The sequence below is a fragment of the Misgurnus anguillicaudatus genome, chromosome 1 (assembly GCF_027580225.2).
Source record: "Misgurnus anguillicaudatus chromosome 1, ASM2758022v2, whole genome shotgun sequence".
In the NCBI taxonomy this organism is placed as follows: Eukaryota; Metazoa; Chordata; class Actinopteri; order Cypriniformes; family Cobitidae; genus Misgurnus; species Misgurnus anguillicaudatus.
The window spans coordinates 10,142,682-10,169,925 of record NC_073337.2 but is presented as its reverse complement, the minus strand read 5'-3'; the positions used below and the strand labels follow the sequence as shown (position 1 = coordinate 10,169,925).

The 27,244-nt window shown below is 38.2% G+C and overlaps 1 protein-coding gene across 3 annotated transcripts; it reads left to right on the top strand.

Annotated features, from left to right (window-relative positions):
- The first annotated feature begins 80 nt into the window (after window positions 1-80).
- On the top strand, window positions 81-27,244 carry slc38a4 (solute carrier family 38 member 4). Of its 3 annotated transcripts, XM_055190434.2 has the most exons (17): window positions 4,510-4,695; window positions 4,823-4,925; window positions 10,147-10,279; window positions 10,362-10,455; window positions 10,560-10,675; window positions 14,323-14,396; window positions 14,482-14,574; window positions 14,666-14,747; window positions 14,915-14,997; window positions 15,073-15,131; window positions 16,570-16,833; window positions 16,910-16,989; window positions 17,091-17,191; window positions 17,313-17,437; window positions 23,617-23,761; window positions 23,851-23,948; window positions 24,050-27,244. In XM_055190434.2, exons 3-17 carry the CDS (start codon window positions 10,173-10,175, stop codon window positions 24,152-24,154), a joined length of 1,626 nt encoding a protein of 541 aa, XP_055046409.1. In that variant the 5' UTR covers window positions 4,510-4,695; window positions 4,823-4,925; window positions 10,147-10,172; the 3' UTR covers window positions 24,155-27,244. The 3 variants fall into 3 exon arrangements, with proteins under 3 accessions (XP_055046408.1, XP_055046409.1, XP_055046407.1); XM_055190433.2 differs by lacking the exons at window positions 4,510-4,695; window positions 4,823-4,925 and adding an exon at window positions 81-235; XM_055190432.2 differs by lacking the exons at window positions 4,510-4,695; window positions 4,823-4,925 and adding an exon at window positions 5,636-5,794.

The following is a 27,244-nucleotide window of genomic DNA, read 5'->3' as shown; positions in this document are numbered from 1 at the left end:
TTACTGTTAAAAGCATGACTAGAAAAGTTAAGTATACCGTTTACGAGTTCTGTCAATGTGTGTGCGCGCGCGTGTGTGTGTGTGCGCGCGCGTGTGTGTAACTTGATGCCCAGGGTTTACCATCACATGCTGGAAATTTCCACGCACTCCTCCCAGTTAAGTGGGGTTGATCTTGAATAGCGACCACCAGTTCGCTTCATCCTGCGAGATTTGCGGTAAATCATTCAGGAAGCAGGTGGGTTTTCTCTCATACACCTATTTATTTATCTCACTAAACGTGGGACAATGTCGCTGATCCTCCATCATTGTTTGTGTTTGTATGAGATAAAAAAATGATGCATTAAAATACATAATTATGCACATAATAGCAACTGCTGTTATTGATTAATATTTCATAGAATGGGCTGGTTATGTGAAAAATACTTAAAATGCTGTATTTGTAATGCTTATTTTGTGACACGTGCATCATTTGCATGAAACATTTTGCACGAACTGCGCTTTCCTTAAAGAAAGGGTGTAGCCATGCAGGACGTTTTAATCATGCAAACCTCATTTTTAAAACACGAGTGTTTATTTACTCGAATATGTTTTATACAACGGAAACTGAATGGTTTGATAGACAGTGATACTGTTGGTTTCGCGCTCACAAAGCGCGTGTGTTGGCGGGCACCGGAGCTCTTGCAACAGGACTCAAACCTGCAGCATTAAAAGAGTTAAATACCGGCAACAATCACAATTTCATGCACACCGTTTTATACCAGCTCTTTAATTTTACAACGCTTGTGTCAGTAGGAAAGGCTGTGCGTTTTTCTGTTTGTTACAACATTGCTACAACGTAACGATATGCGAAACGAGCGAGTTATAAAAGAGACAACACACGTGCTCGTGCAATGGACTTTAAATGTACTGTTGATGGAAAAACATTCATTCATGCGTATGTAGTTGAGTGTGCATGAAAAACTTGTTTTTAAAAGTAAAAGTTAAAAACTAAACAGTTCAAATGGTTGTATAGGTTGAATTTGGGATTATTCAATGTTAATGAACTTTAATTTTGGGTTATAATTCTGGTCGTTGTTCTATTTAATGTAGTAAGTTTGTATCACGTGTATTGTGTTGTAGTGTGTTTGTATATTGTTAAAGCGGATCACTATATCTGATCCAAGATGAATAAGTAAGTGAGATTATGTATCTGTCTCTTGTGTTTACATGAGCTGCAGTTGTATTGAGGTTTATGGTAATCCAGAACATTCTTGTGATTTACATGTATGCATTTAGCAGACACGTTCATTCAAAAGACAAAACGACAAAGTGATCCACTATCCATAATTCATGAATTTTGCATTTACATGGTTGTTTTCATTGTTTCACAATGATTGTTTCATTGTTTGACATTACGTCACATTGGGACTTTAACTGGGGGGATGTTTGTTGAAGTTGGGTTAGAAATGTTTTTCATTAGTTGTTTTGCTATTTGATCAAACTGACACTGACTGTTTGATTTTGAGTCAAAACATGAAGATCAGAAGTGTTTATGAAGGGACCCGTTGTGCAAACATGGCAGTTGAGCCCCTTTACACTCTTTTTTTTGTTATGTTGAAATGTGTCTGTTCCTGTGTCAGTCTTAGTTGTTTACTTTGTGTCTTTACCGCGGCACAGTTGTCAGCTCTTAAAGAATGTCCAATAATTCACGCACAGAACCATGAGAACAATGCGTTTGCAATGTCATTTTTCTATAACCTGCCTGTCAGGTTTGATCTTATTTGCTAAAGCTGGCAGACACTGTTTACACCTGGTATTAAGATGTGTTTCAGTTGACCAGATCACAAGTGTATGATCCTAAATATAGCTAGAAACTTGGTGTAAATGTTTTGAGCTTGTCCATTTTCGACCACATTCAGAGGTAGTCGAAAGCGCATTCGACTGGATTGCATGATGCTGCTCGTGTGGTCGAATGTGTTCGAGCAGCCACAAAAGACCACATACTCTCTGCCTGACTGATGTAATGAGTGATTTACCAAGCATAATGTTTTTATACATCGGTCTATAGTCTATATTTGATCAAACTAAAGTGACTGCTGTCTGCATCTTTCATTTTTGTTTTACTTAAAAGTTGTGCGAGCTTATTTAATCAATTGCTTTGAAATATTTGAGGAACCCTGAACTATACATTTGCAAACTTTGTGCAGCATGTTGTTTACTAACAACACAAGCAGCGGACTCTGATATATTTGCGTGCATCAATTTTAACCCGACCATCCCCTCAAAGTTATCAGGACAGAAGTGGTCAAAAGTGGACAAAAGAGATGGATTAAAACACCAGGTGTGAACGGGAATGTGTCCCTCAATGCAATGCAATCGATCAAAGCCCATCTTAATACCAGGTGTAAATGTGCTCTGCATTGACAAATTAGGGTGTGTACGATGTGCACCAAAAATTCCTTGGTTAACAGGGAAAATTAAGAAGTTATATACTGATAATATAATAACAATAAATAAATAATAATAAAAATGAATATGTAGTCTACACAAGTTGCATCATACTGTAAAAAATTCAGGGGTGCGTTTCCCAAAAGCCTTGTTAGCCAACGAACATCGTAAGTTCCATCGTTACTAACATCGTTCAACGATTTGGTGTTTCCCGAAACCATCGTTCAAACAAACATTCACAAACTGCATCGCTAACTTGTGTCGTTGGAACGACAGCTCTTGACCTGTCGTTAGAAGCATCGTTCCTTGTTATTATCATATAGACTTGCGTTGATTATGCTTTTGAACAAAATAAGCAAAAAACATGTAGTACAACGTATATCCGTCATTCTAAATATATAAATTTTGATTTTACGTCTTTAGGTTTGTAAACAGAATTAAAGTGCTGCCATTTAAACTGCACATGTGCGCAGTCCTACGAGTTTTAAGACCCTGGGAATCCCTGGGAGAAGTGACGTAAGAGGGAACTTGCGCGTGAATTAAATATCTTTAAAATAAACAACAGATAACAAAATCAGTCTTCCGATGCAATATATGTTATTTACAGCAATAATCTGACATTAAATCAATTTGCAAAGATTAATTAGTACTTCACCTCCCACGTGACATCATCAACTTTGTTGTTAAACCAACATGGTTCAAACGACGAATGTGCGACAAAGTTACTATGCTTTCGGGAAACAGTCGTAAGTAGCTAGGTCGTTTCTCCAACGATGCATCGTACTATGGTCGTTCAGCAACGAGTTACGTCGTTGTTTGGGAAACGCACCCCATGGTGGTTTCAATCCATTATTTTTTATCCTTTAGCTCAATTGGTGGAGCATTGCAAAAGGCATGCGTTTGATTCTCAGTAAACATACATTGCATAATAATAGAAATATACCTTACATGCACTCTTAATTGATTTGGATTAGTGCACCTTGCAAATGCATAAATGTAAATGTAAAATATAACCAAACATAACTGATGGGTTTAAGTAATCCTAGCTGGGTTGCTTCAACCCATGGTTGGGTCAAATGTGGAGATGTGTGAGATTGCAGGGAGCAGTGACCGATTTGTGCCTGATTTTCTTCATAGACAATAACTCCACTACACAAACGTTCGGCGGATTTCAGTGGATTTCAACATTTAGCTTTCGCTAATCTAACAACACAACTCTTTAATAAGCATTAAAATACATGTTGCGCAAAATATGTAAAGTGATACATCTATCTGCTTTGTAATCTGTTAAAGTCCCGATGCGACAGCTGTCTGTATGCTATATTTATTTTGGCACATTTTATGAGAAAGTATTACAGAGAACAAACAGAGATGAAGCCACAATGTTCCTGTCATTCTGTGCCTGTCTGTAATAATGCCCAGAAAGCATTACTCTATTGGCAATTTCTCTTCTATCGGGAATAAAATAAAGACATTTTTATAATTAACCAAAAAAAAGGGATGTTTCACTTTTTGGCTTTTTTACTAAAAAATATTTATTTTATGATTTGGGATGTTGCCATCACAAGATTTTCAGTCTAATTCTGTACATAATGTTTCTGATTGTATAAACAGCGTGTTTAAAGTATCTGCATATGAGACCCACGGGTCATTCTTGTACATTTTGCTACATCACTGATGTCATAAGCAATGAACAAATCAATAAACTGATAAGGTGATAAACAGAGAGAAAAAAACCAAGGACACCTCAAACCAGACAAACAGAAAATCTTTTCCTCGAGCGTTTGCTCTCTAGTTGTTTAGTATTTAGCAGTTTATAACAGAGGAAGGCTGTTATGTCTAAAGTTTTGTATTGTAGTTTCTTCTTGTTGGGAGTTTGTTGAACTCATGCCTCTCAACGTCTAACATTGCAAATATGGGGTTTGATTTTGTCAAAAGTAGGTTTCAAAACCACAATCTTCTAACTTGCCCTAGATGTGATCTTACATTTTCATTTCTGCCCAGAAAATATGAAAGCGATTTTCTTGTGATTCAGTATGATGTAGATGTTTCTGCTGTCTGTCTCAGTAGGTTGAGATATATCTGTAATGAAATCTAAAGCTCGGGGTGGATAATCTTAGAGCTGAAGAACATGAGTCCTGTTGAGGACCGTCAGTCAGTGGACGCTTGACATCCACGAGCACCGCTCTGAGAAATATTTACACAGGAAATGATGGCATCTCACATATAAAAGACTTTAAGAACAGACACAAAAGTTCAGCACTTTCTGTAAGTTCACTTATAAAGTGTTTATGTCCCGATTTGTGTGAAGATTTGGTTATTGGCCGTAAGGCTGAGGTGGGGTGTTTTCTGAGTATGATGTTCCTCGTTTGTTTTGACCCTTGGGCCGAAGCAGCCGATTGGCTCGTTCTGTTGAGAGGAGTGACTCCATATAAGGAAAGGCCTGTGAGCACAGGAAAAGTCTTTCTCCTTGAGATACGAGCACCTGCATCAAAACAGTAAGAATTGATTTTTGTTCTATGACTATGATTTTTCATTCAAACATTTGTTACATCATTCAGATGTAAAAGTTATTGATCCTGTGATAAGAAATGCATTTTTTTTTGTGAGCACTATTTTGTGAGTTATTTCTTTCTCAGAGTAACAAAAGTCTCATAAACTAGTTTTTGAACACACACAAAAAAAATTGTTTTTGAACACATTTTTGGAATGCCGATAGGTTTGCCTTGGATCAGTTCCTTTTGTGCGGCCGATCAAAACAATATTGGTTTAACTGTGTGCATTATTATTATTTTTTTTTAATGTCTTTTATCCCACAAATAATAGTGATCGTTTTATTCAAATGGTTAAATATATCTGGTTTTTGGATTGATCGTCAGCGCAAATAATCATCTCACTATTCTACGTCTGAATTCATTTAAGGAGGCTTTCTACATCATTCTTAAACATCTGCTCAGTGACCTCACAATTGTTGGTGTGCATGGCATCTGAAGTGCATACAGGTTGGTAGCAAGAGTCAGGCTGCTCGATATCTTTGCCGAAATGAGTCATCAATATCAGTGCCCGTAAGGACGAACAACCTCATCCACTCGCCAGATTCTTGCTTCAATGCAAACAGAAGTTTATGCAATGCGTTGCCTTATCTCAAACTCATTTTTGGAAGTCTGTGTGGTCTGTAGTGACGCAGGTGGTGGTGGGGTTAATGGGAGGGAAGGTGCTTTACGCTGAATGGTTTTCAATTGGAGTCTTCTGATTGGATAAAAGCGGCCCTCCCAGCGTTCTTTAAAGCTGACACTCACCTACAGGGCTAAAAACAAAACCCATCCTTGTTCTGTCAGCACATTCTGCATTTGACCCGGCACACACTGTGAGTAGTCAACCATTGAAATCTCTCTCTATCTCTTACCTGGTCTACACTTTACCTGCATGGTTTGCCGATTTTAAATGTCGGTGTGTTTTGCTTTTTCATTGCTATGGTGAGTTAGGGCCCGGGTGTGAATGTTCCAGGCGGAGATGCAGAGATGGCCATACGATTCTGGGTTACTTGTGTTAATCTCATGTCATGCATATTTTTTTATGAGTATTTAAATATGTTGGTGTTATCATGCACAGCAGAGATAATGACAGCCAGCGCATGTGTGCTTTGAAATGTGTAAGTTATCAGTTGTCATGGTAATCGTGCATTGTGGAAACTAATGATCGATGATGATGATTAGCCTAGTGATTGGCCATTGGCTTAATTGCAGGCTCAGGTTACTTTGCTTCTTGACGAGTGGAAATCCTCAGGCCACCTCCTTCAGGTAGTCTCGGGTTCGGTGTCCTGGTGCGCTCCCGGCTCTGATTGACAGCTTTCATATTACAAAAAGTAAACTGTGAAGTTTTGAACTAAACTGCCAGTGTGAAAGCCCCCTTAATGGATAAATATATAGACACGGATAAAACAAGTAAGATTATGGAGCTATAGAGTTAATTTGGTGAGCAGAGCTTAGATATTTTGGTCTTGTAAGATTGATTGAGAAATGCTTAAGTTTATATTGAACTGATTTGATTGTAGACTTTTGGTAGATCTGTAAATAGTTTGAAAAGTTGTTGAGATGTCAACTTAAACTCTAGAAGGGAGTCTAATGAGTGATATCTGACGAGCAGGTCACTTAATTTGCTTCCCATATAAACTCATTGCTGTTCAAGAAAAACAATTGAGCTGTTGGCGTATTCACACGGGGCGAAAGCGTTAACGCTTGAAGGAAGGCTTGTCTGAAGCGTGGCCAACAGCCAATCACAGGGGCCGCAGCACATGCTCCGGTCTTCCATAAACGTAGTTGGCTGGCTCTGCCTAGGTTATTTGCATAAGGCAATCTGCTTGAAAAGTTGAGAAAAGTTCAACTTCTGCCCGCGAGCAACGGCAGTGACGCGGTGCCGACGGATCCACAATTCAGTTCGCCAGCGCTTGACGTCACCCATTAAAAATGAATGGGAAGCTTCAACGCTTACGCACCGTGTGAATGCGCCGTTAATGAGATCTTATTTGTGAGACACCAGTTTTAGTTTCAATTCAAGTGTGTAGGGGTGGGCGATATGACCAAAATCTTCTATCACAATAGAATTATTTTTATATCATGATAACGATATGTATCACGGTAGAGGTTTTTATGTTTTAATAAGGTTTTACTTTTATTCAAATCTTTTAATACCATAGAAATGTTTATAATTCTCACAAAACCTTATACAAGCATAAAAAGAAGATAAAAACAAACAAAACTCAAGCTCTCTGAAGATAAACAGTCAATGATTAAGGAATGATAATAAATAATTGTGTGTGTGTATATATATATATATAATTTAAGGTCGAAAAGTGATTTAGTCAAGAGCAGTGAGAGATTTTCTCTTAATGCTGTTTGATAAACATGAGTGACAGACAGGAGCAAAATTAGGTAACTTCTCCTTTAAGACCAAATTCCGGACCTTTAGCTGTTCACTTTCTTTTAAGCCCTAAATGGTCGTGTTTATGAGGATAATTGCAAAGACTGGAATTTTGACGCAAATGTATTTAAGGCCAATAAGCGGCAAAAATGCTCACAAGCTTAATAAGCAGCGGTTGTGCGACTTTTAAAACTGCGGTGCTTAAGTACGTGTCCAAATGTTACGTTTTCGTGACAACGCGCACAGGAGCGTGACGTGGGCGCGTAACCTCGATAGAGACGATAGTCCAAAATCTCTACCGGTTGACAAATTTCTACCGGTTAATCATGTCTACCGGTTTATCGGCCACACCTACAAGTGTGCTTTATTGGCATGACAAAAACCATACATTTGTATTGCCAAAGCATTTGCAGCTGGGCTGCGTACAATTTGTGCAAATAAAAGTAAATATTAAACAAAGTATACAGTGCAAAATTGTTCCAAGTCAGGGGTCTCCAACCCTGTTCCTGGTGAGCTACCGTCCTGCAGATTTTAGCTCCAACCCAAATTAAACACAGCTAATTAAAGTGTTCAGGGTTGCTTGATAATTACAGATTGGTGTGTTGGAGCTGGGTTAGAACTGGACCCAGTTCAAGAAGTCCTCAGGACGGTAGCTCACCTGGAGCAGGGTTGGCCGCTTTCTGTCTATATGTGTGAAAAGTTGAAGGTGTGGTTTGATTTTTTTGGTTGGGTCTGTTCTCACACCAGCTTTATAAACTCTTCTGCTCACTGGTCAAACAGGTTTTTACTTTATGTTTGGCAGATCAATATCAATATGAACAATATTTGCATGCTTTGTTCAGGTTAAGGTTGACAGTATGAGATAATAGTGTAACAATATAAGATTATTTTAAAGTCACAGTAATAGTAGATGTAATTTTTCCTGGACATTCTGAAAGAGTATTACATTTATTATGTTGCAACCAAGAAACAATATTACACATTACATAACATGAATGCGCTACTGTTTGTTTTTAGACAAAACAGTGAAATGAAACACTTTCTTCAAAAACGTCCTTAAACCTCTTAAAGGGACACTCCACTTTAAAGGAAAGAAATGCTTATTTTCCAGCTCCCCTAAAGTTAAACATTTGATTTTCATCGTTTTTGAATCCATTCAGTTGATCTCCGGGTCTGGCGATACCACTTTCAGCATAGCTTAGCATAATCCATTGAATCTGATTAGACCATTAGCATCGCGCAAAAAAATAACCACAAAGAGTTTCGATATTTTTTCTATTTAAAACTTGACTCTTCTGTAGTTACATCGTTTACTAAGACCGACAGAAAATTAAAATTGCGATTTTCTGGGCCGATATGGCAGGAACTATACTCTCATTCTGGCGTAATAATCAAGGACTTTGCTGCCGTAACATGGCTGCTGGAGGCGCAATGATATTATGCAGCGCCTGGAAGTAGTCCCCTTAGTAACTTTCAATAGCAGGGGACTATTTTCGGGCAGTGCGTAATATCATTGCGCCTCCTGCAGCCATGTTACAGCAGCAAAGTCCTTGATTATTACGCCAGAATGATAGTATAGTTTCTGCCATATCGGCCTAGAAAATGTCAACTTTTCGTTTTCTGTCAGTCTTAGTACACGATGTAACTACAGAAAAGTCACGTTTTGAATGGGAAGAATATCGGGACTCTTTGGTTATTTTTAAGTCTAATGGTCTAGTCAAATTCAGTGGATTGTGCTGAGCTGTGCTGGGGGTGGTGCCGCCGGACACGGAGATCAACTGAATGGATTCCAGAACTGTAAAGATCGGGTGTTTAACTCTGGAGGAGCTGGAAATTTGCATATTTTCAAAAAAGCGTAGTGTCCCTTTAATAATAAGTTCTTGGTCTGGTTTCAGATGTGTATTATCATGTTAGTCCATCATCCTTGCTCTCACATAGAAATAATGCAATTTCCCTGACCACTGATAGACATGCAGATATATCTACTGCAGTGAAAACAATATCGTCTTTTATGTTTCTTCTGTAACAAAATGAAATGATTCATTAAGATTTGTGATGGACTGAATACACTGAAGATTATAGTTTAAGGCAGCGTGAATCCAGTAAAGGACTAAACCTCAATGACCTCAACCGGTTATTATCGTTCCACTGCTTCTGGACTCAAGTTCAGAATGTTCAGAAGTCCCGTGGACTGTTTTCAGCTTTCCATGACTCCACAGTTTAGTGCTGAAGTAGCGGCATTTGCTTTATGTATAAATTGTTTCAATGGGCGCTTTGTGTGTTTGTGAAGAGGAGCATTGTGGGTAATTGGGTGTAATAATGGTGGTTCGCTTATTAACTGACTCATCTGAGGCTTATGTAATGTGCTCCATCTCAGTGCTGGGCACTCAAGAAATTAATTACTGGACGCTTTGTGCTTTGCTTGGGCTGGAAATAGCTGACCTGGGGCCAGTAAGTGTTGGGTGTTCATAACAGGTGTGTGCTGGATAGGACTTAGCATGGCTGATTCCAGAGCTCAGACGTCATGGACACACAGATACACGAGTCCTCAATCCAAACATTGAACAACAGAACCATTATATAGACCTGGAAAGAGACAGAAAAGGAAAAAACTGATGTAACTTCTTCCGATGTTTACATGTGAAAGGACATTTGGATTTAAACACCATTTATCAGATATGTGATCTCATCTGTCAGAACGTGTTATTGTGTGGGATTAAAGGAAATCTCAGAATATGCAGATCATGAGCTGCTACCACTGTGTGCTATATCTCTAAAAGGCAAACTTTTTTCCTTCAGACAATATCCTGAGCAGATCTGTAGACATGGACCGCATGGAGCTGAAGAAAGTGAACACAGAGGCGGATGATGAGAGCAGCATTGATGAACGCTACACAGAACCCATCGATTCAGAGAAAGCCACTATCAACAGGTAAGAGAGCCGTGGATCTGCTGTATCTTTGACACTCACAATGTTCGGTGCATTCATGCATGTGTTTTTCTGTCATAAACAGTCAGTTCCTGGATGAAGATGATGCAGAGAGCCAGAAGTTTCTCACGAATGGACTGATGAAGAAAAATAAATATGATGAATACGATGAAGAATATGTAAATACACATCATTACAAGATCACCAGTTTACTCAAAAGCACCTTTATATTCTTGATTGAGTTGATTAACCCTTTCTCTCTCTCTCTCTCTCTCACACACAGCACCCGGGTCATACGTCATTCGGTATGTCTGTCTTTAACCTCAGCAACGCCATCATGGGCAGTGGTATTCTGGGATTGTCTTTTGCCATGGCCAACACGGGCATCTTACTGTTTGTGTGAGTATTTTTATACCCGGAGAGGTTAGGGGTGGATGTAAATATAAAACTCTTCGACGTAACCACCTCACGTGTAAATGCACCAAGCACGCACAGCCGTTGAACACCAGCAGCATTTCTAAACTGGAACTCTATACAGAAAATAAAAAATCCAACAAAATCGAAAAGGTTTACAGTACAATGTTCCCCTTGTGGGCGAATGTACCCAGAAGCCCTTGAGATGTTGTTATGAGAGAATGTATTGGAGGACACTGGGTTTCAGACTGCTGGTGTCTGTGACAGATGCCACAGCGTGGATATCGCACATTAGCTCAGACTGCAGCAGACAGCGTGGGTATTTTTAGCTCAACAGCTTTCGTCTGCTGTTCACTCAGGGTTAATGTGTGTTCATGTGAGTGACAGCAGTCAGCTGTGTACACCGCAGCCCTACTGACCCCACATTTTCTCCACAGCAGGAGGATAAAGCCCACATACACCTTTAATGCTAGCGCCGTACAGTTAGCACTCCACCCGCGTTCTTCTGCTAATGTCAGGTGGTTATTTCTGTCCTGTGATGCGTTGGCCGCCCGTATCAAGTGACCCAACCGCTGTTAACCCATTAAAGACACATCTAAAGCCCTTTTCACACAAAGATTACGGAAGATACAAAGAAAATGAATCTTGGTTCATTCACACTGCCAATGATTTTCCGGAATCTGTGCGTGCATTCACACACATACCGTAAAGATCCCGTAAAAACACGTGACGTAAAGTCCTGCACTTGGTAGGTTTGAAGTTTGCTAATTATCCATGATTTCTCTCTAGAGAAACCACACGCATGTAATTTAGTTTGTGGTGATTATAAAAAAATCGCATGATTCACTGTTCTGTAATGCTGGTGAATGGTAAATTTTGAACCTGTAGTTTGCAGTGTATTGGAGTTTTTGGTTTAGAAAGCTTGTTAGCTTTAGCATGAGCGCAATGCAATTCACTGCAATTAGAAACTATAAACCGATCTTAATGCCACATCATCTTACTGAAATGCAAAATTGCTTTTGCGAATATTGGGGTTAGGGATGCACAGAGGTGTATAATACTTAAGTATTTTAGTTACATTTTCCAAGCATCTATGCTTTATCAGAGTGTTTGTCTTGGGAAAAATGTACTTTTCTTTACTAAAAAATGTTCACTACATTCTAAAGCATAAAAGCATACTGTGTATTCATTATATATTGCATATTAAAATTGATTTAATGCCTAATTACATAAAAATTGTGTACTTTAACTTTCTTGAGTAAAAGTACGAAAAAAAAATTACTTAAGTAAAAATACAAAAAATTACTAGATGTTTAATTTACTTAAAATTTAAATATAAACCAAAAACTTGAGATTATGAAATGTAGTGGAGTAAAAATTATGATAATATGTTTTGGAATGTATGTTTTCCAAAGAAAAACACTAATAAAATACGAATAATTGAAAATTTACTTTTATGAAGAAAGTAAAAATACTTCGTGATTAATCTATAGCAGAATAAAAGTTTTTGTTTACATAATATATGTGTGTGTGAACTGTGTATAATAATTATGTATATATTAATATGCACATATGCATGTATAATTTTAAGAAAAATATATATTTATATATTAAGTATTTATATTTATACATAATATTAAATATTCATAAATATACAAATGTATATACACATGTAAAAAAAATTTAATAAATACATGCATGTGTGTGCATTTATTTTTTATACAAAGTTATTATACACAGTACACACATGTATGATGTAAACAAAAACTTTTATTTTGCTATAGATTAATCGCGATTAATCGTAATGCATCCCTAATTGGGGTATTTTTTACAAATGACTTTATGTGCCCTCATAATCTTTAATCAAAAACGCAAATTTCCTCCCCTCCTCAGGTGGGTGGGGTCTGGCAAAGGTCGCAGCAAATAGCAACATGTCAAAACAATTCTCCATGGACGAATTCAAGTCCAGCCCCACCTTTTTCATTTCAAAAGCCGTTTCATATACGTCACAATAGGGACAATGAGACAATTACTACTTCAGTTTCATTGTGACTTTAAAGCGTAACTAAACCCCTGGTCAGAGCCTGACTCCGCCCACTGGCAATATTTGAAAAATGCAAGAAAAGTGGGCAGATCCCAACAGAGATAGAGGGGACGAACTAAGCTCGTACCAAGTGCGTGGTGAGATCGTAACAAGGGCGTGGTAAGCTTGAACCTGCTTACGTCACGAGGCATTTTTTGGACCCAACATCCAATAGGAAAATTCAACTGCAGTAGCCACCGTTCAACCTGAAGAGGGCAGCACTCAGACATTTTTACAGCATATATTGTAGTATTGAAACACTTCATATCCAAATGTCAAAAAAGTTACTAACATCAATGAACAGCACTAATAAACCATCATTCTTACAGATCAGTAACTAAAAAAAGTTGGATTAGGGTTTAGTTACTCTTTAAAAGCACAATATGTAAGAATTTTGCTTTGAACGATCAACAAATAGCACAGTGTTATATATTTTTATCACAAGTGTACTTACATTATTCCAAATGTCTTCAACAATGTTTGAATACAGAGAATTGGTCGTTTTAAGCAGCACTCCACTGTTTATTGGGACAATTGATTGACTTCTGATTCATTATGCCTTTAATAAGAAATATAAAACAGATCATCTGATATGCACTTCTTTAAAGATAAAAATAAAAAGTCTAGGAAGGGTTTCCTGTTTCCTAACTACTTTAAAGTAACACTGTGTAGTTTTTCAACCTTAAAATAATGTCTTTAAAATTATTTCAGTGGTAGAACAACTTTAAACTGGAAGATTTTACTGCCGCTAAAACCTGAGCTGCCTCCTAGCTGCTACAACTTCTCTTGTGTTCATGTAGGAACAAACACCCCGCCCATCTCCTGCCTGCGAAAAACATAGTGGCTACTGAGTAACACAAGCTACTTTACCTGGTCGGGAATTCACCAGTTCCTTCAGCTTAGTCAACAAATTCACGTGTATTGCATTGCCCAAAATTGGGATTTGTTATGTGAAAGGGGGCCTTGTGGGGAGTGAGGGTTCGAGGGGTAACATGTTTAATACTGATGACAGCAAAGCCACATTTTTATCTCTATTTCTTATCTCTACAATGTCTAATGATCATGCGCGAGTGCGCGTTATTGAGGTTCTGAGTGAGGTGTGGGGCTGCGTACCAATGTAGATTAACTGGCGTGGAGCAGACCGAGACCTTCAGCCCATGTGTCGGGACTTAGCCCCGGACGGCCCCGGCCCAAATCAGACCCTGCTGGTAACAGTCAATTGCGCTTAACAACCACATGGGGGAACTGTGAGTCAGTGTCACATTGTGTTGCTTTAAGCCAAGACATCAAATAAGACGATTCCATTTTGTATAATCATCTGTAAATATAATCTAATATCTGTTATTAAGTAACATTAAATTGCACCTATCAAGATGACTTGCAGTACCCAGAGGAGGCTGTGTTATTAGTTTCAGAATGTCGCCACTGTGTCATGCAATAAGCTAAGTTTAAAGACAGCTTTCTGGTTATCAGCATTAGGTCTGGTCCACATGGTAGATTTTTATGCCAAGAACTGAAAGGGTATTGATTTTTCTTTGTATTCTTCTAGAATTCTCCTATTTGCTGTGGCCATTCTGTCACTTTACTCAGTTCATCTGTTATTGGTGACGGCAAAAGAAGGAGGTGAGTTTGTCCAGAGATACAACCACACACATAAACGCACACAGTATGAATGTATTCAAAATGCTATAACAGTCTTTCACTGCAGGCTCACTGATTTATGAAAAGCTTGGAGAGAGAGCGTTTGGTTGGCCAGGAAAAGTTGCTGCCTTTGGGTCAATAACTCTACAAAACATTGGAGGTAAAAGTGACACACAAGCACTTAAAATGCATTAAGTATTAAGTAGTTGTCTTTTGACTGATGTGTGTCAAATACGTTATATTTTTTTCAGCCATGTCAAGTTATTTGTTCATAGTCAAATACGAGCTGCCTGAAGTCATACGAGCTTTCCTTCGATTGGAGGAGAATTCTGGGTAACTGCCTGTGACATTTTAATGAGCTTTTATCATATAAGACTGGTTAATCAGGTAATGTTCAGTGTGAATGAATTATATGGTAATTTATCATTTTATAATAGGTGTAGTGTCATTGATCACTTTGTGAATATGTTTTAAATGGGATGTTTTGTTTGTTTTATTAGGGAATGGTACATGGATGGTAATTACGTGGTGGTGTTTGTGTCCATTGGAATAATTTTGCCTTTGTCCCTGCTGAAAAACCTCGGTAAGACCTCAGTCTGTATGAAAGAAAGAGGTTGTGTTGTTTGTGATTGAAACTCACGGTGTTCTCACCCTACAGGATATCTTGGATACACCAGTGGTTTTTCTCTCTCCTGCATGGTGTTTTTCCTGGGCGTGGTACGTTTACCTTTTAAAAAAATAATTAAGCTGTGTGCTTGACCTGCCTGATGCTGTTTTGCTATTTGTTGTTTACCTCGGTGTTAAAGGAATAGTCCATTTTCTTAAAAGAAAAATCCAGATAATTTACTCACCACCATGTCATCCAAAATGTTGATGTCTTTGTTCAGTCGAGAAGAAATTATGTTTGAAATTAACATTCCAGGATTTTTCTCATTTTAATGGACTTTAATAGAGCCCAACACCCAATACTCAACTCAACACCCAACAGTTTTTTTCAACGGAGTTTCAAAGGACTATAAATAATCCCAAACGATGCATAAGGGTCTTATCTAGCGAAACGATTGTCATTTTTGACAGGAAGAATAGAAAATATGCATTTTTAAACCAGGACTTTTCGCCTAGGGCCGGTCCAGCGTGACCTAACGTAAATGCGTGGTGACGTAGAGAGGTCACATGTTACATATATAAAACGCACATTTGCGGACCATTGTAAACAATAAACTGACACAAATACATTAATTAGTATCATTCCACATACAACAACGTCGGAATGGTCCTCCTTCAACACACTTGTAAACACTGGGGCAGAGTTTCGCATTCGTCCTCTGTGACCTCTTGACGTCATGGCGTATTGCGTGGGGTCACGCTGACGCTTTCAGGACTGGATCTAGACGGGAAATTGTGGTTTAAAAGTGTATATTTGTTATTTTTATTGTCAAAAATGACAATCGTTTTGCTTGATAAGACCCTTACGCCTCGTTTGGGATCATTTATAGTCCTTTGAAACTCCGTTGAAAAAAACTGTTAAGTGTTGAGTCACAGAGGACGAACGCGAAACTCCGCCCCAGTGTTTACAAGTGTGTTGAAAGAGGACCATTCCGACATTGTTGTATGTGGAATGATACTAATTAATGTCTTTGTGTCAGTTTATTGTTTACAATGGTTCGCAAATGTGCATTTTATATATGTAACACGTGACCTCCCTACATCACTACGCATTTACGGTAGGTCGCGCTGGACCAGACCTAGACGAAAAGTTGTGGTTTAAAAGTGGATATTTTTTATTTTTCTTGTCAAGAATGACAATCGTTTTGCTAGATAAGACCCTTATGCCTCGTTTGGGATCATTTAGAGTCCTTTGAAACTCCGTTGAAAGAAACTGTTAAGTGTTGAATTAAGTGTTAAGTGTTGGGCTCTATTGAAGTCCATCAAAAAGATAAAAATCCTGCTATGCTTCCCACAAAAAAAACACAATTTCTTCTCGACTGAACAAAGAAATACATCAACATTTTGGATGACATGGTGGTGAGTAAATTATCTGGATTTAAATTAAATGGACTATTCTTTTAAGTTTTAAAGTGCTTATCTGATTTTGGCATTATTTCCTCTTATGAATGTTTAAAAAACACAAATTCTTAAACCTTCTGATTTTCAGCTGATCTATAAGAAGACGATTCTTCCCTGCCCTCTTCCCTTCTTTTACCAACACGAGGCTAACATGAGCATTAACGGCTCGGACGCGTTGGGTATGTTCGCGCTACAGAACGCCTCCGCGCTGGCGTATATCTCCGAAGCGGTCGTGAACGGGCCTCACCCGGATCCTCACACGCCTGCCCACGACTCCACGGTCCAGTACACCGCTCACATGGCAAACGACGAGGACATGTGCACACCCAAATACTTTGTGTTCAATTCTCAGGTAAAATATGACAAATATTTAACTTGTACATTAAGTCATATTGCCAGATATTCACACCCTTTGTGTTGTGTTTCAGACCGCTTACACGATTCCTATTCTCGCCTTTGCATTCGTGTGTCATCCTGAAGTCCTGCCAATTTACAGCGAACTGAAAAAGTGAGAAAAACTATAGATATATTACAGTGAGATATTAGCACCCAGATATTTTATTTTAAGTCTGATGTATACTCATAAGATGCGTTTATGTTTGTTTGCAGTCGTTCTCGAAAGAAGATGCAAATGGTATCAAATCTTTCTATTGTGGGTATGCTGGTTATGTACCTGCTCTCGGCACTGTTTGGTTATCTGACATTTTATGGTATGTTCCTCGCCCCTGACCTTCAACACACAAAAGACACAAGTTGCACATTCCAATCGAGAAACAACTTGTTACCATAACACACTGACTCTCTCTCTCTCTCTCTTTCTCTCTCTTTCAGATCATGTGGAGGCAGAGTTATTACACACCTTCACTAAAGTGTATAAGTTTGATACCATGCTTCTGTTGGTGCGTTTGGCTGTTCTGACCGCAGTGACGCTCACTGTTCCTATAGTCCTGTTTCCTGTGAGTACTCAAAACACCATCAGAAACATTTCAGCTCTATCTCAAGTGCGTTTCATGTCAGTTTGACTCTTGTGTGAATGTGATGAAGGCCTGTGAGCTCAATGGTGATAACAAATACCATTTATTTACATCCTACTGCAAGCTTTCTGAATAAGAGGATGGGCGGCACAGTGGCTCAGTGGGTAGCACTCGATCATCGGTTTGAGCCCCTGCTAGGACAGGTAGCCTTTCTATGTGGCGTTCTCCCTGTGTCAGCTTTGGTTTCCTCCCACAGGCCCAAAACATGCAAGTTAGGTGAATTGGGGGTGAGAAATTGGATTAACTTGCGCGGATCAACCTATGTATGGATTAAAGGTATAGTTTGGCCAAAAATGATATTTAACCCATGATTTGCTCGCCCCGAAGCCGTCCGAGATGCATGTGTCCATTATTTTTCAGACGAACACGAGTTATTTTAGAAAATGTCTTAAATCTTCCAGCTGCTGAACAGTAAAGTTACGAGGTCCAGCTCCTTCAAGTCCAAAAAAATTTGCATATATCCTTTCCCAAAGAAATCCAAACGGCTCCAGAAAATATTATTTTAGAAAATGTTTTAGATCTTTCAGTTAATCAAATGAAAAATGACGGGGTCCATGTCCTTCAAGTCCGGGAGTTGTGCATCCATCCTTCACAAAATAAATCCAAACAGCTCCACGATGATAAACAAAGGCCTTCTGAGGGTAATCCGCGCCGTTTTGTTGTAGAAATATCCACATTTGAAACGCGAAAATAACTAGCATCCGGTAGCGCCGCCAAACGCCAGTATCAGCATAGTGTACGCACTTTTCTTAGTGACTTATGACAAATTCGGAGGGCGGGGCACAGAGCAGCAGCAGAGAAACCTCTGTAAACTACGTACGCTCTTACTGGAAGCTAGTTATTTTCGTTAATAAAGTTTTAAATGTGGATATTTCTACAACAAAACGGCGCGGATTACCCTCAGAAGGCCTTATTTATCATCGTGGAGCCGTTTGGATTTATTTTGTGAAGGATGGATGCACATTTTTGGACTTAAAGGACATGGACCCCATAAGTTTACATTTGATTAACTGAAAGATCTAAAACATTTTCTAAAATAACTGAAAATGTGTTTGTCTGGGGGGTGATGGACGTATGCATCTCGGACGGCTTCGTTTTGAGTGAATTATGGGTTTGATATCATTTTTGGCCAAACTATCCCTTTAAGAGGTTCTAGTCATGAATATAGCCATAGATGCTGGAATGGCATGAAGGATAAAGAATAAGAGCTGTGATGAAGTAAAGATCCACTGGAGGGCGCTGTTGTGTCATCTCAATGTAAAGACTCATTATTATTTTGGCTAATGGTGTAAAACTCATGTTACCATTGAAATGCAGCTCTGGGACTTTTATTAGTAGTATGTCAGATAAGATCTTGATGTAAGACATTAATCAGATCTATAATCATATCTAAACATATTAACATGTAAACATATCAACAGCATTGTCAATTTTTTTAAATGTAAATAATCATAATAAGGACATCCTAAAAGGTTAGAGGTGATAGGGAGGCAGACGAATGAGCTAAATATCTGTCATTAAGTTATGGAACTGTTTATTTTTATATTATACAATTAAAGTTACTACTGAAATAAGCCAATTACGCTATGAATCAGCAGGTAAATGTGACAGTGCAGATTTTCTGTGGTGTTAAAGAAGGGGAATACAGAGAGCACCCAAGCTCAGCTCAGCTCTCTCTCTCTCTCTCTCTCTCTCTCTCTCTTTTTCATTGAGGGAGGGGCAGGTGCAGGGAGTGGAATATTACCAAGATGCAGTGCAGTCACCTTGTAAAGTGTAGTTACATCATTTGGCCACTGGAGTCGCTATAAACACACAACATACACACCCCTGCAGACCTCAGGTTTGATTTTAATGCATAAAGCATCTTGTCTATTTCACAAAACATGCTATTATCCTGAACCACTACCTTCATACTGTCTTTTTAGTCATATGTGTTACCTTCATTGCAAAGCCACAACTGACGATTTTACAGCTGAGCGTTGATGATTTATAACATCATGATACAGTTCACTCAGGAATCTGAATAAAGTTGTACACTTCAGAATAGGGGTTGTAGAGTTTGTGACATTTTGTGTTGCCAGGGAGTTTTGGCCTTCACGTTTCTATTAAATGTCACAGCCTTTGTTTTTGAGATTTATTTTGCTTTGACTAAGAGCCACAGAGACCTTGAGTCAGCCACAGAGACAACACTTACTAACAGAGGCATGACAAACAGATAATAGCAGATGTTGCTCCATGATGTCTGTGGAGGTGTGGGGCTTTAAAAAGATACTTTTGAAGCATGCTCGAAAGACTAAATCACAGTCTTGTATATCTTGTGAAGTTGCATATTAAAACGAACATTTTTGGTAGTGAACTGTCACTTTAAGAAGGCACGTAACCCTTGGTTATATGTGTGTATGGTGTCTGACACACACGTTTTAACAGGTGCGGCTCTGAAACTTTTTAGTCTTCTACTTTCCATTATAAAGTGATGTGATACAGTTAATTTCCAGTTTCTTAGTATTAGATGCTTGTATTTACATGCAGCAAGCCACACCCTTGCAAATTTAATGAATGTATTTATGACCACTATAGTAAACTCCTTCCTGACCAATCCCCTTCCACGCCTCAGAATGACTGGGAACGACTGTGGGTTTGTGCTCTGACCCTGTCATTATGTAAACTGGTCTGTAAGCTTGTAACTGAAGGCGGCGTTCCACCTGAAATGAGATTTCACACCTGATGTTTAGCTGAAACCTTGCCCTTTTTATTTTGAACTCGCCGATTATTTAGTGATGGACTAAACATCTGAGATATTTCTCTGAATGGTCAGTGACAATGGCTTGGAAGAAGCTCATTGGTTACGACTAACATCAACTCCACCTGCTGAACATTAATATTTAACATGCTGGATGTTTTCAGCATTTGCTCAGCATGTAAATTATGAGGTATGATTCATTCATCCGGTCTGACATACGATTACAAACCCAAAGTGAGGTCAGTGTGCCCTGGGTCAAAAGTCATGTCAGGGTTAATAAGGATTGATCACATGATCATTGCTGTTGCTTCAGAGCTGTGATAATTTAAAAGCTCCTTATAGGAAGAATAAACACTATTTTGTTTTGTTTTTGGGGTTATAGCCTGTATTTATTTGTGTCTGAAAGTGCCAAATATAGATGGCACTATTGTGACCATTAGTAGATTGTGCATTTGAGTAGTTAAGGCAATTAACATTGCTGTTAGCAACTCATAAACTACAGTTAGTTTTTGACCGACGCTGAAAGTAACCGAAGAGACGTGACTGCCCATGACAGCGAGTCGATAAAATTAAGGCCACTGGTTGAATATCACACGTATAGTCCTGTGGGCAGTGCAGGACTTCAGAGCGGCTCACCCTCAGATGTTGAATACTTTGGGGTCAAACAGCCAAAGAGTGCAAATGTGGCACTCATGTGACAAGCAGGGATTTATGTCCGTGTCTTGTGAGAGAGTCACAAACAAAACAGAGCTGTCTAAGACTAATCGACTTGCTATTTTTTAAGTATAAGGTATGAGCGCAATAATAGATATTAGGTTTACTGCCATGAAATGTGACTTTTGCTACTTGCCATTGCTTGGCAAAGGCAGGTGCTGTTATTGAAAGAGACCTTTTTATATAAAACATCTGAGGACTAATAGTAATGTGGTTCATTTTTTATGTAAGGAGATATTTAAATTTTCTACAGAAGATACAGATGTCATGGGAGCTTTAAAGATCTCTTTTGTGATTCGTCAGTCTTGTGATATGCATCTAATCTGTGCTTGGTTTAAAGCCATTAGATACAGTGATATTTGATCTTGAGAAGAAGGTCAAGATGCATTTACTGCGATGTGTGCCTGACTTTTGCTATAAACAGACTCTGTGTAATCCATCAGACAGACAGAGAGAGAGAAAGAGAGATATCGGACTGATAGATGTCAACCTCCGTCAGACTGTGACTTCCTGCTGGCTGATGCAATTCTACCATTGAGTTTCACAGTGTTAATTCAGGCTCCACCCTAACCCCGCTGTCTGTATATATATATTTGTGTGTGTGTGGTGAACTTTGTCCTAGTATAAGCTGGGTCTCATGCTCTAAGTGGATCACTTGAGATCCTGTGATCTGTGCTTAGATCAGTCGGTCATATAGTTCACCTGCTCCAGGCTGTCTCATTCATTCACGACACTATTGTGTGTGTTCCTACTTAATTATATTTTGGAAACAAAAATTAGGAAACCTGGGCAAAACCTCCCTTTGGGTACATCCTCATTTGTGTGGATAAGAGTTAGGTTAAGGTATTTTTAACTAGTGCTTTATAAAAACAATAGAAGTCTATGTCTGCAGTGTTTAAACGGCTTGTACTTGTAATATTATTAATGTCCTTTTGGAATGCAAGGAGATTCGGTTTAAATTGTAAATTTAAACAACATAAACTTGAAAAACAAAGTTTCATTTACTTAGAAAGATCTTTAAAGCCACTGGATTTTTGTTTTGGAAAATAATGTAATTTTACTGTAGTCTGTGCCTTTATTGTTTCATACAGCAAGAATGTAATCACTATAGACATTTATTACTTACAGCTGAAGTTTGACAGACGCATTAAAAAATATGCTGAAGGTTAAAAACCACACAAACCACATTAGCAATATCCCGGCAAACACCTGACACCTTTTGTATTTTATTTATTTTTTCATTTAAACAGTGTAGATAGTCTAGTAGTGTATCCATTTAAAGGTGCAGCGTGTAACTTTTAGGAGGATCTCTTGAAAGAAATGCAATATAATATACATAACTATGTTTTCAGTGCTGTATAAAGACTTTACATAATAAACATGTGTTTTTATTATCTTAGAATGAGGCATTTTAGATCTACATACAGTATAGACCCTTTCAGCAGTAATAACATAAACAAGCGGCTGTCGCGGTCCGCATGAACTTCCGGTAAACTCCGCTAAGAATAAATAACAACAAAGTTCGTTAAACGTAGTTTATTTATATAACAAGCAAAAACAACAACACATAGATTACCTAGGAAACCTAAACATTTATTATTTTCGACGAGGCATTTGTTCAAAAGATCAGTTTAGCAACTAGTCAGACCATTAAAAAAACGACACCGGAAGTAAAGTTCAGATCCAGACGTGTATCACGTGCGTCCGATGAAACCGTCTATACTGCTAATCGCCATTTTGCTCCCCTATAAATGAAAATCAGTCATGTGACCTTTTACATCATGTCGCCATCTTGAGTACCTACCGAGTACCAAAAGGCTACTGATAAGCATTTGCTAGCTTGCTATGATTTACGGATTTCTTATTTTTTACTGTCTATGATTCTTACGGATACAGGAAAGGGCTACGAAAGACAACATTTCGCACCTGGACTGTCATGAAAAGAAACACTACTTTGAAAAAATATCTTGGTTAGGGTGTAATGTCTACTCGATCCCTGATGCGTTCTTCCAGCCGCTGTCCGCTGCTACCGAATTACCACTATTTTTACAACACTAAGAAGGCACGACACAACATGAAACTTTGCTCGAAGTATCACCTGGATCTCTACACGTGAACGCAAGCATTGAGAACATTGTTTGTGTACACAGAATTTAGTAAAAAGAAAGGTTTTGAACAACTGACTTTGGCTGTTACGGTGTCTGCTAATGCGAATGAATGAATCTCATATGAGGCTCATTTTTTCAACTAGAAGGTCAATATTGTTTTTCAACAACGAATTATCCATGCATTTATATGGAACTATGCATGTATATTCCCTAAATGACAAACTGTTCCACAGAGCATATTTCATCACTATGTTAAACTCATTGCTTGACCGGCTATTCTCTGCTGTCTCAGACAGCGATATTTTTGTCTAGCATTGGCCCCCGTAGCTTCTCTGTGTGTTGCGAAAGGGAGGGGTGAGCATTGGACTGAGCTGTTGGTTGGAATTTGCAACCTCACCACTAGATGCCAAAAAAATTGACACATTGCACCTTTAAATGATGCTTGCATGCATTATAATTTTTTGGTTTTGGTTACAGGTGATATAATGCACATAAGATGCTTTTACTCTAACCATGTGTTTGTGTGTTTGTGTTTACAGATTCGGTCGTCTGTAAACACGCTGTGTTTCGCAGATAAAGAGTTTAGTTGGATCAGGCACATACTCATTGCTGCTGCCATACTGGGTTTCAATAACTTACTGGTGATCTTTGTGCCCACCATCAGAGACATCTTTGGATTTATCGGTCAGTTTCTGTGGAAGACTACAGGGCAAAATGTCTCAATACACATAATAAATATAATCAATCATTTAATTCATCTTTCTCTCCTTCAGGTGCATCTGCGGCAACAATGCTCATCTTTATACTACCAGCTGCATTTTACCTGCGGCTGGTCAAGAGTTTACCATTTAGATCACCACAAAAAATATCAGCAAGTTATTGAGTTATTTACCATAAACTCTGCTTTAATAAGTGCTCGTGTGAATATCTCTGTGGGTGAACATATGAAAAATAATCTCTTTTTATCCACAGGCATTTATTTTCCTGGTGGTGGGTGTAATCTTTATGATTGGCAGTTTGTCTCTGATCACTATGGACTGGATCCACAATCCACCCGGTTCTAAAGGAGCTCACTAAACCCCCTCACCCAAAGGTGATGAAAATGAAACCACCTCATTGTCAACATGGACGCTCAGTTCTGAATGAACTCTGTACCCCCTCTCTCTCTTTAGTATCTCATTTGTTGTTTTAAATTCTCCTTTTTGTTTTCTTACAACTCAAATCTCGCTGTTCGTGGGTCTCAGATGGGTGTGAATGAAAATTCATGGGGGAAAAGACAGCGGGTGCCAGCGTCATTATCTGCGGGATAACCGCTTGTTTTATCCAAACAGAGAGAGAGTTGGGCAGGAGGTTCATTGAATTAAAAGCACTTCTGGATTTTTTCAAGACATGCCAACAAACACACGTTTTATAATTACCTTTGACTTTCATTAGGCAACATTAGTGGTCATTAATAATTAGTTTGCGCTGTAGTTTTTTTTATTTTCAGTTTGAGTTGTTTTTAAAGAAATGGTTTACCTAAACAAATCATTTATTCACCCTCACGTCGTCGCAAATCAGTAATAAATTAATGATAAATGTTTTCCTTCATGCATTGAAATAAATGCTCCAAAAAGGACAAGGACACTGTAAGCTTTGTCCACGTGCTGTATATTGTTCATCTTCTGAAACCATTCAGTTACTTTTTCATGAAAAACTAACTGAAACTAATTTGTCTTTTTTTATTCACTTCAATTCAGTGAAGATTTAAAGGTGCAGTGTGTAATTTTTAGAAGGATCTCTTGACAGAAATGCAAAATAATATACCAAACTATATTATCAGGGGTGTATAAAGACCTTTTATAATGAACTGTTATGTGTTTATTACTTCAGAACGAGACCTTTTTATCTACTTACACCGAGGGTCCCCTTACATGGAAGTCGCCATTTTGTGCCGCCATTTTTCTACAGAAGCCCTTAACGGACAATTTTTTTACTAAGTTGTCTCCGAAGATGACATGTTTGTTCGGTGGCGGCTACCGTAGCTTCTCTATGCGTTTCAAAAGCGAGGTGGACTGACCCATTGGTTGCAATTCGCAACCTCACCACTTGATGCCGCTAAAATTTACACACTGCACCTTTAAAATGACATCAGGGTGAATGAATTCTGACTAAATGTTTTTTGTTTGGGTGAACTATTTAGTATTAACATTCAATTTACATTTCCTTTTTGTGAGGGGAAAAGGTCGAATTATGAATTTTGGAACCAAAAAGACGTTAAAGGGATAGTTGAAAATTCTGTCATCATTTTCTCACTTTCTTGTGTTTATCACTCACCGAATACTATGGAAGTGAATGGGGCTCATGATCGGTTTGATTACAAACATTTCTCAAAATATCTTCCTTTGTGTTCATCAAAACAAAAAGACATTTATATAGGTTTGTAACAATATGAGAGTGAGTAAATGATGACCAAATTTTTTATTTTGGGTAAACTATCTCTTTATGCAAACAGGCTGGATTTCTTTAAAAACTAATCCATAAAACCAGAACATTATAATAACAAGAAAGATTTTTGACAGATAAGTTTTCATTAACTCAGTGAGTGAAATGAATGCTGGATAATATTTTTGTATCAGTCGGTTTAAGATTAATTGACAGTAATATTGAGCTTTTAAAATGAGTTAAGGGAACATTTTCAATTGCATTATGAGAGTGAAGAATGGTCTGACTCATTTTATATGAACAAATCATCTCAGACGAGCCCTAACCTGACGCCTTAAGAGCCCAGAGATCAACCTCTTGACATCAGGTCACAAAACAACGACTTTATTGATGATCTGTCTGTGCTGCATGTCACCTTACTGCCTCTTTAGAAAAGACAAACATTTACAGAAGTGAGCGTTTACAGACAATGCCTGTCTGCGGTCCGTGTTGAAACAGATTTCTGTGTGTTGGTCCAGCCAAAGTGGACGATATTTAAAGATCATTTGCTGATCTACTTACTCATAAAGCAAATATTTCAAATGAAATGGTATGATATTTTTGCATGTTTTAAATCACAAACATGGTCTTTTTGGACGTTGTATATGGTTTGTAAATAGTCAGCTTTTTTGGATGTTGGAAGGGATATACTGTATGTTCACCAGTAGAGTTTTAGTATTGTATTTTAGATGTTGAAGCCATCATGCCTTTTTTTTCTTTTGTAAATTTGTAGAAAAGCCATTGTATTTCTATTGTTCATTCATTGTTTTTATGATGAACTGGAACATGGAGCTGTGTGGGATTTTTTGTATATGTTACTTGATCATTATGAGCAGCTGAAACAGTACTTGAGTCCCAGAGTTTTATGTCTACTTGATTCTTCTGATTGTTTTTACATCTCTGAATCAGAGCTACAGATGATATATCACATGATGTTCGGCAAACATCCAGCATTTTTTGAAAACCGTCAGCCACAGATTGTGTTTATGTCTCAGAGATGTTGAGCAGTATTGTCTTCCACTGTTTACCTCTACCAGAAGTATATGGGATTGTCCTGCACATTTAACATGTTAGTGTTCGCAAGCATGACTTTTATATGTAGCTTAAAGTCAACATGGATCTTAATAATAAATTATTAGTGCACACCGATCAAAATAAAAGCTGTGTGTCTCTGTAATCTTTTTATCAAAATGTATTAATTTGATGTATTCATATTGAGACACTTATGCCTCATTTAGCGTTTTATTTTACTCATCAAATTATGAAATGAATCGTTGTTGTTTCATGTTGACTCTAAGCAAGTTTACTTGCCCCTGAACATTACGGTCAATCTGTACTTTATGATGTCTTGCAGGTCTGTGCCTGTCAGCTTCCATCAGGGAAAATATGCAGGAATTATTTAAATCTGAATGTAAAAATGATAACAGTTTACATTTATTACGGTAATGTGACATAAACACTGTAGTGTTTTTGCCCGAGGATGAGCGTAGACAAACAGACGCGACGTGAAGAATAAAGTTAAATCTTGTGTGCGCACAAACTGCCTTATACAATCTAAACCCACATAGTGCAGCGTTGGCCAATAAGCTGCAGCCGTTGCAGATCAGCCAATCACGGGTAGTCTTTGCATTGTCTGTGGGCGAATTTTGTATCACTGAAGCTGTTTCCATGTTCTGTAACATGACAAATAAAGAAATGTGAAGC